Source organism: Hyla sarda, chromosome 3 (genome assembly GCF_029499605.1).
Source record: "Hyla sarda isolate aHylSar1 chromosome 3, aHylSar1.hap1, whole genome shotgun sequence".
Lineage (NCBI taxonomy): Eukaryota > Metazoa > Chordata > Amphibia > Anura > Hylidae > Hyla > Hyla sarda.
In genome coordinates this window covers 218,502,154-218,517,236 of record NC_079191.1, presented here as the reverse complement: position 1 = coordinate 218,517,236, position 15,083 = coordinate 218,502,154, and the positions used below count along the sequence as shown (strand labels likewise).

Here is a 15,083-nt window from a genome sequence, read left to right as displayed (position 1 = left end):
AAAATGGAAAACCACACTACAGGCTTATCCAACTTTGATGTAATGTCCTTAACTCCTTAACGACGGACGTATATTTACGTCTGCCGCGGGGTCACGCGGGGACCCCGCGTCATATCGGGTCGGTCCCGGCGGCCATCAACGGCCGGGACCTGCGGCTAATACAAGACATCACCGATCGCGGTAATGCCCTGTATTAACCCTTCAGACGCGGCGATCAAAACTGACCGCCGTGTCTGAAGCGAAAGTCAAAGTATCCCGGATACTCAATCAGGCTTTTCGGGACCGCTGCAGTGAAATTGCGGCATCCCAAACAGCTTACAGGACACCTGGAGGGCCCTTACCTGCCTCCTCGGTGTCCGATCGGCGAATGACTGCTCCGTGCCTGAGATTGAGGCAGGAGCAGTCAAGTGCCGATGACACTGATCACAGGCGTGTTAATACACGCCAGTGATCTGTGTAAAAGATCAGTGTGTGCAGTGTTATAGGTCCCTATGGGAGCTATAACACTTCAAAGAAAAAAGTTTAAAAAAAGTGTTAAAGGTCATTTAACCCCTTCCCTAATAAAAGTTTGAATCACCCCCCTTTTCCTATAAAAAAAGTGTTTTTATTTTTAGTTACAAACATATGTGGTATCACCGCGTGTGTAAATGTCCTTACTAGAAAAATATATCGTTAATTAAACCGCACAGTCAATGGCGTACACGTTAAATAATTCCAAAGTCCAAAAAGCATATTTTTGGTCACTTTTTATACCATTAAAAAAATGAATAAAAAGTGATCCAAAACTCAGATTAAAACAAAAATTGTACCGATAAATAAAGATCACGGCACAAAAAATTAGCCCTCAAACTGCCCCATAAAAAAGTTATAGGGGTCAGAAGATGACATTTTTAAACATATAAATTTTCCTGCATGTAGTTATGATTTTTTCCGGAAGTAAAATTAAACCTATATAAGTAGGGTGGTATATTAACCGTATGGACCTACAGAATGTCTCATTTTTACCGAAATATGCACTGCGTAGAAACGGAAGCCCCCAAAAGTTACAAAATGGCGTTTTTTCTTTGATTTTGTCGCACAATGATTTTTTTCCCGTTTCGCCGTGAATTTTTGGGTAAAATGACTAATGTCACTGCAAAGTAGAATTGGTGAAGCAAAAAATAAACCATAATATGGATTTTTAGGTGGAAAATTGAAAGGCTTATGATTTTTAAAAGGGAAGGAGGAAACAAGTCAAACAAAGACTCAGTAGCAGGGCTGTGGAGTCGGTAGATAAATGTTCCTACTCCGACTCCTCAGTTTTTTGTACTTCCGACTCCTCTGTATTAATATGCAAATGTATTTTATACATTTCTTGAAGGAAAGAAGGGCAACATACATGCCACAAAGATATCAGTGACCACAGCACTGATGGGACACAGTCAAGAGACTATACAATGATATAAGTGACTTACAGGCAGGGCTGGACTGGTATCAAAAATAGGCCCGGGCATTCTAGAATAAGCAGCCCATTTTTTTGGTGGAGGTCCAAATGCCTTGGTTCAAGTGGCTCTCCAGCTATTGTAAATCTAAAACTCCCATCATGTCTGTAGAATATGTATTTGAAGAGAACAGTAAAAACCGGCAGGGGGCGCCTAGTGTGTTACCGCAAATAAAGAAGGAATGATGTAGAGGCAGGTGGGCACAGGTTGCCCGTAGGTAATGGGTGCTCACCTGGAGCGAGTGGAAAACTTGTTTCAACCCACCAAGCGAGGTAACAATGCTGGAGCCAAACCTGGAGAAAGTATCATGGAATTATAAAGGAAAAACAAAAGGAAAAATAGCCAGCACAACAACCTAATACACAGGTGCCCGCTGCTGCGGCAAATACAAAATGTACAAAAAAAAAAGTTGCAACAGCACTCTTGGTCAAAAAATGGAGGCTCTTAGCGCACTTTTTGATCAAAATGTGTTCCCCCCCCCCCCCCCCCCCCCCCCCTCATCCACCACACGGAGGTGGCCTCATATCAGATGGGACCCTAACATAACTCACATCTGCTGTGCATATAGCCTCTGACTGTGTGACATGTTGGATCAGCCATTGACTAAACCACCTCCAGTCTGAGGGGTGGGGTGCATGGCTAAAGAGGGTGCCACACACCCCAACTTAAAGTAAAAACAAAAGGAAAAATAGCCAGCATAACAACCTAATACACAGATGCTCGCTGCTGTGGAAAATACAAAATGTACAAAAAAGAAAGTTGCAACAGAACTCTTGGTCAAAAAATGGAGGCTCTTAGCGCACTTTTTGATGCAACTTAATTTTTTGTACCATTGAATTATGCCAAAAAATACTGTGGTTTCCATTGTGGAAAAGAAGGATCGGACCAGAGAAGTGATGTGGAACAAAGCTGGACTGCTTTATTGAGAATAAAGCAAAGTAAACAGGATAACACGTTTCGGGGGACAACACCCCCTTCTTCAGATCAGTGATAGTGCTATACAGTACATACAGGGTTTAAATAAAGTTACATTTGGCGCCAATATAAAAGGGGAGGGCCAAACTACAATGCAGTGAATGAAGCATCACTTGCAGAAAAAACAAATAATCGACATTAGCATGAATAAAGACAAGCAGAATTAAGATGAGAATACAATCCAGGTGGTGCATGCCAGTGTAGTACGAAAGTGATGGACAGATTATTGGTGGCTAGGGACCTCCGTGGTGCATCCTGACAGTGGGCGGAAGTAGTTATCTCTAAGGAAGCGTCGCTAAGGTAGTGGCGGCTGTGTCTGAGAGCAATGGTGCGTTGTCAGAGACTTGGTTGTTTTAGAACAAAACAAAGCTTATCTATATGAACCAAAAACGAAATCTGTAAAACCTAGAAATGGTTTACATTAATCTTGAAATGTAGTTATAGGCATAGCAAATGCAAATCAATTCAATGTAGAGTTCTAAGGAAGAGAATTACCTCTGCCAGATCCTCTTTCATAGAGGCTCTTAAGTCCGACTTTATTATTTTTAGGGCTGAAAATAATCTTTTGACACGGACTTGGGTCGGTGGCATTGCAGTAACTATTTAGTAGGAGTCAGACGGTGCATTGTTTACCAACTCAGACTCCAGGTGCCCAAAATTTCCTCCGACTCCACAGCACTGCTCAGTAGTGTGTGTGGCCTCCACATGCCCATATGACCTCCCTACAATGCATGGGCATGCTCCTGATAAGGTCTTCTGAGGGATGTACTCCCAGACCTTGACTACAGCATCCGCCAACTCCTGGACAGTCTGTGGTGCAACGTGGTGTTGGTAGATGGAGAGAGACATGATGTCCCAGATGTGCTCAATTGCATTCAGGTCTGGGGAACGGGCAGGCAAGTCCATAGCATCAATGTCTTACTCTTGCAGGAACTCCTGACACACTCCAGCCACATGAGGTTTAGCATTGTCTTGAATTAGGAGGAACTCAGGGCCAACCGCACAGTCATGTGGTCTCACAAGGGGTCTGAGGATCTCATCTAGGTACCTAATGGCAGTCAGGCTACCTCCGGCAAGCACATGGAGGGCTGTGCGGCCCCCAAAGAAATGCCACCCCACACCATTACTGACCCACCACCAAACCGGTCATGCTGGAGGATGTTGCAGGTAGCAGAACATTCTCCACTGTATCTCCAGACTCTTGTCACATCTGTCACATGTGCTCAGTGTGAACCTGCTTTCATCTGTGAATAGCACAGGGCGCCAGTGGTGAATTTGACAATCTTTGTGTTCTCTGGCAAATGCCAAACGTCCTGCACTGTTGGGCTGTAGGCACAACCCCCACCTGTGGACATCGGGCCCTCATACCAACCTCCATGGAGTCTGTTTCTGACTGTTTGAGTGGACACATGCACATTTATGGCCTGCTGGAGGTCATTTTGCAGGGCTCTGGCAGTTCTCCTCCTTGCACAAAGGCGAAGGTAGCGGTCCTGCTGCTGGGTTGTTGCCCTCCTACAGCCTCCTCCACGTCTCCTGATGTAGTGGCCCGTCTTGGTAGCGCCTCCATGCTCTGGACAGACACAGCAAACCTTCTTGCCACAGCTCGCATTGATGTGCCATCCTGGATGAGCTGTAGTACCTGAGCCACTTGTGTGGGTTGTAGACTCTCTCATGCTACCACTAGAGTGAAAGCACCGCCAGCATTCAAAAGTGACCAAAACATCAGCCAGGAAGCATAGGAACTGAGAAGTGGTCTGTGGTCACCACCTGCATAACCACTCCTTTATTGGGGTGTCTTGATAATTGCCTATAATTTCCAGCTGTTGTCTGTTCCATTTGCACAGCAGCATGTGAAATTGATTGTCAATCAGTGTTTCCTGAGTGGACAGTGGGATTTCACATAAGTGTGATTGACTTGGAGTGACATTGTGGTGTTTAAGTGTTCCCTTTATCACAGGGGGTTGATAAATTTGGAGCACATAAGCAAAACAGTCGCAGCTGAGACTTTTGTGAGACCTTTTTTTGTGACTTTCTCACATCATAAATTCGTGACCACTGCAAGGTGAAAATTGAAATTTGCGTAGGTAAGGCTGTTGGTAACTTTTTGCTTACCCACAAAAGTTGCACAAAAAGTGCTTAGGCACACGTGCGACTTTTTGTGAACCCAGAGTGAGCAAATAAAGCTCCTAAATACCTTGATAAATGTCCCCCATTGTGTATACATATGAATAAATATATTGTTACATAAAATGACTAAATTATGATTAGGTTTAGTTAAAAATCAATAACCCATATGAGTGGGGCAGGGTGGCGACACTTCAAACATAAAAGACCACCAGGTAGATGTAAACAACTCTGTGAGTACCGGTGTGTTAAGCACTTGCGGTATCCGCCTGTAAGGATGGAAGTTACATGCGGAGTACACTATGCATTGCGACCACATAGTAATGATGTGCACGCTTAGCGGGGAGGGAGAATGCACCATTTTAAATTAGGCAATACTACTGGTAAATTATTCTACACATAATAATAATAAAAGTACAATTTAACTTTAGAATTTGAAAGAAATATACTAGCACTAAAGATGATAAGCAGCTTTCTTGCTGAGCCCATGTCGTGTGTACCTGGAGTACAGCTGGCACCCTTCTGCATTACATTTTGATGTAATGCTTCACTTTTATGTTATATAATATGTATTTTATATATGCAAGTTTGTCTGTAATTGCCTTTTTATTTATCTTTTAATTCATTTTATTTTAGATGTTGCTGGGGATGTATCGCTGCACAGATATACCAGGAGAGTTTGTGTGGCAGCCAGGAACTTTAACACAAGCTGTTACCAATGGCCACTGGGTTTTGTTAGAGGATATTGATTATGCACCGCTTGATGTGGTAAGGAAACATCCTTCACATACTAGTAGTAGTTGCTAAAAATGTAGATATTGAATGGCCTCCCACAAAATAGCTTGTCTTGTGTATGCTCTGTAATAGTGGGTTATGAAGACCCCGATATTGATGACACTGATCAGCTGATTGAAGGGGCTGTGGTTCTTTTCAGTGCCGTATCAACTTCATGGTTTACCAGGCACAGCTCCTCACCTGTGCTTGGTTCACTTATGCCTGGGGCTACAACAATCTCCCCCAGCAATCTCCTTTACAAGACCAAGCTCTAACCTTGGGAATGCAGGGTATGCTGCGTATTCACAACGCACTCTGGCCCCCAACCCCCGAGATGAACTTGTGCTGTAGAGAATTGACTACGCACTCAGGCTTATTATTGTGCCAACTTTGTCCCCCACTACAATATGCATAAAATATTACTTAACAACAAACTTATAGTACATTTTTTCAATTTCTCTTCTGTAGATCTCCGTGTTAATATCTGTTTTGGAAAATGGTCAGCTGCTTATTCCTGGAAGAGGAGACTGCATCAAAGTGTCTCCAGGTTTTCAGCTATTTGCTACTAGAAGGTTAGGAATTCAATGTTTTTTATTTTATTTATTTTTTATATTTTTTTTTTGTGCCCTTCTTTAGATTGTGTTAGGCTATGTGTACAATGGACCATACATTGTACACACAGCCTGGATACAGTAAATAAAACAAAACAAAAAAAAAAAAACTAAACCATAAGGGACAGACATAACCCTTTAAAACATTTGCCTAAATGACACTTACCATCTGTTACAACTTTTTATTTTTTTTATTTTACTTTAACAAAATATCCAAATATAATACAAGAGACATACAAAAATACATACAAAACCTTCTGTAACAATATTCAGAGACTGAAATTGATACATTTTTGGATCTTACAGTTGCTGTTAAAGGAGTACTCTGGGATGTTAAAATTCTTTCATACTGCTGGCAGTAAAAAAAAAAAAAAAAAAAATGGAGGTACATACCTTCCTCCGCTCTCCCGGTGCCTCCGGTAACCCACTCCGGCTTTCGCCTCGATCATCTTCCTGGTTGCCGGTGGGCAGTGAGTCAATACATGTGGTTGGTGAGTCATCCTGCACTGTCAAAGTCCCGCCTCCGCTGTCGATAGGCTGAGTGGCAGTGTGACGTTTTTTTCCCCGGCACCTGCTGCCAGGGCCGAAAACATCACACTGCCGCTCAGCCTATCGCCGGCCAAGGCGGGACTTCGCTGTGGGTGGTGATTGGTTGAGTGCAGTATGACTCAACAGCAACCAAGAAGAGGATCACGGCGGAGGCCGGAGCGGTTTACCGGAGGCACCAGGGGAGCAACAAAAGTTACGTACCTCTTTATTTTTATTTTTTTTACTGCCAGCAGTATGAAAGAGAATTTTAATATCCCAAAGTATTCCTTTAAAGGGTAACGCTCATTAAAACTCACTTTTACTATTGCACTCCTTATGGTAAATAAAAAAATATTTTTAATATACTTTGTTTAAAAAAAAAAAGTTTTCTATGTTTTTTTTGTGCTTAAAAAAAGCTCAAGAGCACACTTTCCCCATCTTATACACATACTTTGGACCAAAGACTGAGCCTTTTTTCACCTTAAGGACTAAGCCCTTTTTTGCAATTTCGGACCACTGTCACTTTATGCATTAAAAACTCTCGGATGCTTTTAACGATTATTCTGATTCCGAGAGTTTTTTTCGTGAAATATTCTTCTTTAACACAGTGGTAAATTTTTATCGTTACTTGCATTCTTTCTTAGCGAAAAATCACAAAATTTCATGAAAATTTTGAAAATTTTGCATTTCTCTAACTTTGAAACTCTCTGCTTGTAAGGAAAATGGATATTGCAAATAAATTATGTTTATTCTCAAATACAATATGTCTACTTTATATTTGCATCATGAAGTTGACATGTTTTTTACTTTTTGGAAGACATCAGAGGGCTTCAAAGTTCAGCAGCAATTTTCCACAAAATTTTCAAAATCAGAATTTTTCAGGGACCAGTTCAGTTTTGAAGGGGATTTGAGGGGTCTTCTTAACAGATATTCCCCATAAATGACCCAATTATGAAAACTGCACCCCCCAAAGTATTCAAAATGACATTCAGAAAGTGTTAACCCCTTTAGGTGTTTCACAGGAATAGCAGCAAGGTAAAGGAGAAAATAACAAATCTTCATTTTTTACACTCGCATGTTCTTGTAGACCCAGTTTTTTTAAATTTTACAAGGGGTAAAAGGAGAAAAAGCCCCACAAAATTTATGACCCAATTTCTCTCAAGATATACCTCATATGTGGATGTCAAGTGCTCTGTGGGTGCACTACAAGGCTCAGAAGGGAAGGAGCGACAATGGGATTTTGGAGAGTGAGTTTTTCTGAAATGTTTTTTGGGGGGTATGTCACATTTAGGAAGACCCTATGGTGCTAGAACAGCAAAAAAAAAAAAACCCACATGGCATACTAGTTTGGAAACCACACCCCCCAAGGAACATAACAAGGGGTCCGCTGAGCCTTAAAGGGGTATTCCAGGATTTTTTTTTTTATTTGACTATGATACAGGGAGTTCATAATACAGGGTGGGCCATTTATATGGATACACCTTAATAAAATGGGAATGGTTGGTGATATTAACTTCCTGTTTGTGGCACATTAGTATATGTGAGGGGGGAAACTTTTCAAGATGGGTGGTGACCATGGCGGCCATTTTGAAGTCGGCCATTTTGAATCCAACTTTTTGTTTTCAATAGGAAGAGGGTCATGGGACACATCAAACTTATTGGGAATTTCACAAGAAAAACAATGATGTGCTTGGTTTTAACGTAACTTTATTCTTTCATGAGTTATTTACAAGTTTTTGACCGCTTATAAAATGTGTTCAATGTGCTGCCCATTGTATTGGATTGTCAATGCAACCCTCTTCTCCCACTCTTCACACTGATAGCAACACCGCAGGAGAAATGCTAGCACAGGCTTCCAGTATCCATAGTTTCAGGTGCTGCAGAATGGGCAAAACAAAAATTGGAACAGAAGAAGTTTGGATAGAGGAGTGAGGAAGGCAACAAATGCATCAAACTTCTCAGAAGATAACAATGTCAGCGAGGCAGTATAGCAAAAAAGCGAGACCAACAAATAAGCCGGGTAGAGGTGCTGGAACAAATACATAGAGCAACTTAACTCAATGTGTGTAGCAAAGGAAAAGAATCTTATCCGCACTCACCGCCGGGATCAGTAATAGCTGCTCCTAAATGGACATTGTAGCCGGACCAGGACTGCAGAGACGTTCAGTGCCTCTGAGCGCACTGAACGTCTCTGCAGTCCCAGTCCGGCTATGATGTTCATTTAGGAGCAGCTATTACCGATCCCGGCGGTGAGTGCGGATAACATTCTTTTCCTTTGCTACACACAAAAATTGGAACAGGACCCTCAGTTTACGCAGAAGATTTTGTTCAGTGATGAGGCAAACTTTTATGTGAATGGTGAAGTTAACAAACAAAACCACCGCTATTGGTCAGACACTAACCCACATTGGATAGATCCCTCCAAGACTGTTGGAACACAAAATTGATGGTATGGTGTGGTATATGGGGTCCGGTCCGAGCATTCCTAGATGAACAGTTACCTGGAAAGTGTATTGGTCGTCGTTGGCCAGTTTAATGGCCCCCAAGGTCTCCCCATCTGACCCCCTTAGACTTTTATCTTTGGGGTCATCTGAAGGCAATGGTCTATGCTGTGAAGATATGAGATGTGCAGCACCTGAAACTACGGATACTGGAAGCCTGTGCTAGCATTTCTCCTGCGGTGTTGCTATCAGTGTGGGAAGAGTGGGAGAGGAGGGTTGCATTGACAATCCAACACAATGGGCAGCACATTGAACACATTTTATAAGCGGTCAAAAACTTGTAAATAACTCATGAAAGAATAAAGTTACGTTAAAACCAAGCACATCATTGTTTTTCTTGTGAAATTCCCAATAAGTTTGATGTGTCCCATGACCCTCTTCCTATTGAATAAACAAAAGTTGGATTCAAAATGGCCGACTTCAAAATGGCCGCCATGGTCACCACCCATCTTGAAAAGTTCCCCCCTCACATATACTAATGTGCCACAAACAGGAAGTTAATATCACCAACCATTCCCATTTTATTAAGGTTTATCCATATAAATGGCCCACCCTGTATAGTGTCTGTACCTGTTTGTGACTGTTTTCTCACAATTCTTCTGTGATTTTCACCCCACTATTTTTAACAGCATACAAAATGACTGTTGTGTCAGATTTTTCCCAGGTTGCAGTGCGGCCGAGACCTGACCTCACTAGTAAGCTGATGACAGGTAGCCTGTCTGCTTCAATGGGTGGAGGGATCAATCTGCAACTAATGCAACAGCTATAGGCACCCTGATTGAAAACCACAGGTCTTTTGAATGGATGCAGCTCATTTATGTTTCAATGGGTGGGATGGCTGATGTGTGGGAGGGAGGAAAATGGAATTGTGGGATTTGTAGTTAAAAAAACAAAAACAAAAAAATCACATCAAATAAAAGTTCACAAAAAGCTAGCCACAGTATTATGGTAATCTTACAACTTAGCCATTTAACCCCAAGACAAGCGCAGATACTTCCTAAACATGCCCATTACTGTCTGCCAGGTACGTACTAAAATCACCTTATTGTAGATAACCCTTTAAACACCCCACAGTTGTTTGACAGCTTTTCGTTAAAGTCAGACGTGTAAATGAATTAAGTTTTTTTCACAAAAATGCTGGTTCCCCCCAAATTTTACATTTTTACAAGTGGTTATAGGAGAAAATGCCCCCCCAAAATGTGTAACCCCATCTCTTATGAGTATGGAAATACCCCATGTGTGGACGTCAAGTGCTCTGCTGGCGCACTACAATGCTCAGAACAGAAGTCACATTTGACTTTTGGAAAGCAAATTTTGCTGAAATAGTTTTTGGGGGGCATGTTGCATTTGGGAATCCCCTATCGTGCAAGAACAGCAAAAAAAGGCGTACAGTGAGGCTTAACACCCTACTGGTGCTTGACAAATTTCTGCCAAATGGGGGCGTAAAAAAGAAAAATTAGATTTTGTTTCTTCACTAAAATGCTGGTTTTACCCCAAATTTTTCATTTTCACTAGGGAAATTTGTAACCCCATTTCTTTTGAGTATGGAAAATACCGCATATGTGGATGTAAAGTGCTCTGCGGGCAAACTACAATGCTCAGAAAAGGAGGAGCGCCATTGGGCTTTTTGTGAGAGAATTTGGTTGGACTAGAAGTGAGGCCATGTGTGTTTACAAAGCCCTTTGTGGTGCCAGAACAGTGCCCCCCCCCCCCCCCCCCACATGTGACCCCATTTTGGAAACTACACCCCACACAGAATTTAATAAGGGGTGCAGTGAACATTTACACCCCATTGGCGTTTGAGAGATCTTTTGAACAGTGGGCTGTGCAAATGAAAAATAACATTTTTTATTTCACGGACCACTGTTCCAAAAATCTGTCAGACACCTGTGGGGCGTAAATGCTCACTGTACCCCTTATTACAATAATTTAGGGGTGTAGTTTCCAAAATGGGGTCACATGTGGGTTTTTATTGTTTTACATGTCAGAACCGCTGTAAAATCAGCCACCCCTGTGCAAATGACCAATTTAGACCTCAAATGTACATAGTGCGCTCTCACTCCTGAGCCTTGTTGTGTGCCCATAGAGCACTTTACGCCCACATATGGGGTATTTCTTTTTTCAGGAGAAATTGTGTTAAAAATGTTGGGGGTCTTTTTTTCCTTTTACTGCTTGTGAAAATTAAAAGTATGGGGCAACACCAGCATGTTGGTGTAAATTTTTTTTACACTAACATGCTGGTGTAAAAAAGGAGAAAAAGCCCCCCAAAATTTGTAACGCAATTTCTCCCGAGTACGGAGATACCCCATATGTGGCCTAAACTGTTTCCTTGAAATATGACAGGGCTCTGAAGCGAGAGAGCACAATGCGCATTTGAGGCCTATATTGGGGAAACACCCTACGGCAGTGTTTCCCAAACGGAGTTTCTCCAGCTGTTGCAAAACTCCCAGCATGCCCTGACAGTCAATGGCTGTCCGGCAATATTGTGAGTTGTTGTTCTTCAACAGCTGGAGCAGGCTCCGTTTTGGAAACAGTGCTGTAAAAGACTTTTTATTTTATTTTATTTTTTTATTGGGGGGAGGGGTTGGGTGACTCTGTAGGGGTATGTAGTGTATTACTTTTTATTTTGTGTAGTGTAGTGTTTTTAGGGCACATTCCCACGGGCAGAGGTTTGCAGTGAGCTTCTCGCTGGGAGTTTGAGCTTTGGTGGAAAATTTTCTGCATTTCAAACTTGCAGCAGAACTCGTTGTAAACCTCCCCGTGTGAATGTACCCTGTACATTCACATGGGGGTGGGGGAATACAAACTTGCAGCTATTGCAAAACTCCAGCTCCCAGCATGCACTGACAGACCATGTGTAGTTCGCGAAAGTCCAGCTCGCAAGTCTGGATTTCTACTGACCCACGCTGGATCATCTCTTCTTCTTGTTTGAAACTGACAGACCATACATGCTGGGAGTTGTAGTTATGCAACAGCTGGCGGCACATTGGTTGCGAACCACAGTTTGCTACGTAACTCAGTGTTTTGCAACCAGTGCACCTCCAGCTGTTGCAAAACTAGAACTCCCAGCATGTACAGTCTCTCAGTGCATGCTGGAAGTTGTATTTTTGCAACAGCTGGAGGCACACTGATTGCAAAACACTGAGTTAGGTAACAAACCCTGTTTCCCAACCAATGTGTCTCCAGCTGTTGCAAAACTGCAACAATCAGCATGCATTGACAGCCAAAGGGCATGATGAGAGTTTTTGTTTTGCAACAGCTGGAGGCACACTGCTACAACTCCTAACATACCCTTTGGTAGTCTGTGCATGTTGGGAGTTGTAGTTCTGCAACGGTTGGATGCACTTTTTCATAGAAAAAATGTGCCTCCAGCTGTTCCATAACTACATCCCCAGCATGCACAGACTACCAAAGATCGCCGATATGGGGTGGGGACCTCAGGACCCCCCTGGGCGATATGCCGGGATGCCTGCTGAACGATATCAGCAGGCATCCCGGTCCCTGCCCTGCAAGCGGCAGGGGCCGGAAGAACGCAGGGTATACCCATACGCCCTGAGTCCTTAACCCCTTCATGACGAGCGACGTACCTGTACGGCGCCGCAAATTGTCACTTGGCTCGCGGTGACGTACATGTACGTCGCGGGGTTCCGGGAGCGCCGCGTCACCGGTAGCGGTGATCGGGCCGGGATGACTGCTTTTATCTAACAGCAGGCATCCCGGCACATCGCCGAGGGGGGTCCCGAGACCCCCCCCATGACCGCGATGCGCGCAAATCGCAGGTCAATTCAGACCTGCGATCTGCACAATTCCGGGTCATACGGGTCACTGGTGACCCGGAAAATAAGAGGGATTGGGGGTGTCAGACACCCTCGATCCCCCTGAAGGGATAGGAGTTTGGTGGCAGGGGTGCCACCTCTCCTATCCCTGCTATTGGTCGGCCGAGCGACCGACCGATAGCAGACTGGGGGAGGGGGGGTTAAAATTCGGCTCCCCCGCTTTGCCCACCTATCGGTGTCCGGGCAAAACGGGAGAACCGTCCAGGGAAGGTCGGCGCCAAAGGTTCCTAACCTGGATCCCCGAGCACGATCCTCCCACACGTGCGGCGGCGGCAGCACTACTTCCGGGTCCTGCTAGGTGAGTTGTTGCCTAGCAACATCCGGAGGGCCACTGTTTACAGTGGTCTCTAAACCGTGGCCCTCCAGATGTTGCAAAACTACAACTCTCAGCATGCCCAGACAGCTGTTTGCTGTGTGGGCATGCTGGGACTTGTAGTTTTGCAATATTTAAAGGGGTTCAGGTTGTAGATCACTAAGTGGTCTCAAACTGTAGCCCTCCAGATGTTGCAAAACTACAACTCTCAGCATGCCCAGGCCACAGTTTTGAGACCACTGGACAGTGATTTACAACCTGAACCCCTCTAAATCTTGCAATACTACAACTCCCAGAATTCAGGAACAGCATAAGGCTGTCTTGGCATGCTGGGAGTTGTACTTGCGTGCCTCCAGCCATTGCATAACTACATCTCCCAGCATGCCCTTCCACAATCAGTACATGGTGGGAGTTGTAGTTTTGCAACAGCTGGAGGCACACTGGTTGGAAAATACTGAGTTAGGTCATAGAACCTAACTCAAGGTTTTCCAGCCAGTGTGCCTCCAGCTGTTGCAAAACTACAACTCCCTGCATACATGGTCTGTCAGTGCATGCTGGGAGTTGTAGTTTTGACCCCCCTCCCATGTGAATATACAGGCTACATTCACACTGGCGGCAGATTACAGTGAGTTCCCCGCTACAAATTTGAGCTGCGGCAAATTTTCCGCCGCAGCTCAAACTCCTATTGGGAGACTCAGTGTAATCTGCCTCCAGAGTAAATGTAACCTAAAAACACTACACTACGCTAAAATAAAATAAAGAGTAAAACACTACATATACAGACGTACACTGCCCCCCCCCCCCTCCCCAATAAAAATGAAAAACGTATTGTACGGCAGTGTTTCTAAGATAGAGCCTCCAGCTGTTGCAAAACAAAAACTTCCAGCATTTCTGGACAGCAACAGCTGGAGGCACCCTGTTTGGGAATCACTGGCATAGAATACCCCTATGTCCACCCCTATGCAATTCCCTAATTCAGGCCTCAAATGCGCATGGTGCTCTCACTTTGGAGCCCTGTCGTATTTCAAGGCAACAGAATAGGGTCACATATGGGGTATCGCCGTACTCGGGAGAAATTGCCTAACAAATTTTGGGGGTCTCTTTCTCCTTTTACCCCTTATGAAAAGGAACAATTGGGGTCTACACCAGCATGTTAGTGTAAAAAAATAAACATTTTTACACTAACATGCTGGTGTTGCCCTATACTTTTCATTTTCACAAGAGGTAAAAGGGAAAAACGCCCCCCAAAATTTGTAACGCAATTTCTCCTGACTACGGAGATACCCCATATGTGAGCGCAAAGTGCTCTGGGGGCGCACAACAAGGCCCAGAAGGGAGAGTGCGCCATGTACATTTGAGGTGATTTGCACAGGGGTGGCTGATTGTTACAGCGGTTCTGACAAACGCAATTTACACCCCACAGGTGTCTGACGGATCTTTGGAACAGTGGTCTGTGAAAATGAAAAATTTTGCACAGCCCACTGTTCCAAAGATCTGTCAGACACCAGTGGGGGGTAAATGCTCACTGTACCCCTCATTACATTCTGTGAGGGGTCTAGTTTCCAAAATGGTATGCCATGTGGGTTTTTTTTTTTGCTGTCCTGGCACCATAGGGGCTTCCTAAATGCGACATGCCCGCCCGAGCAAAATTTGCTCTCAAAAAGCCAAATATGACTCCTTCTCTTCTGAGCATTGTAGTTCGCCCGCAGTGCACTTCTGGTCCACTTATGGGGTACCTCCACACTCAGAAGAGGTGGGGTTACAAATTTTGGGAGGTCTTTTCTGCTATTAACCCTTGCAAAAATGTGAAATTTGGGGGGGAAACCCACATTTTAGTGAAATTTTATTATTTTTTTTTTTACATATGCAAAAGTCGTGAAACACCTGTGGAGTATTAAGGCTCACTTTATTCCTTATGTTCCTCAAGGGGTCTAGTTTCC

At 43.8% G+C, this 15,083-nt stretch overlaps 1 protein-coding gene across 1 annotated transcript in view; it reads left to right on the top strand.

The window, feature by feature from the left end:
- MDN1 (midasin AAA ATPase 1) overlaps positions 1–15,083 on the top strand; it is a gene marked incomplete in the record, with an annotated part of 346,772 nt that overhangs the window by 37,773 nt on the left and 293,916 nt on the right. The window contains 2 exon segments of the mRNA XM_056566109.1: positions 5,217–5,348; positions 5,823–5,926. Coding sequence (XP_056422084.1) covers positions 5,217–5,348; positions 5,823–5,926 — 236 coding nt within the window.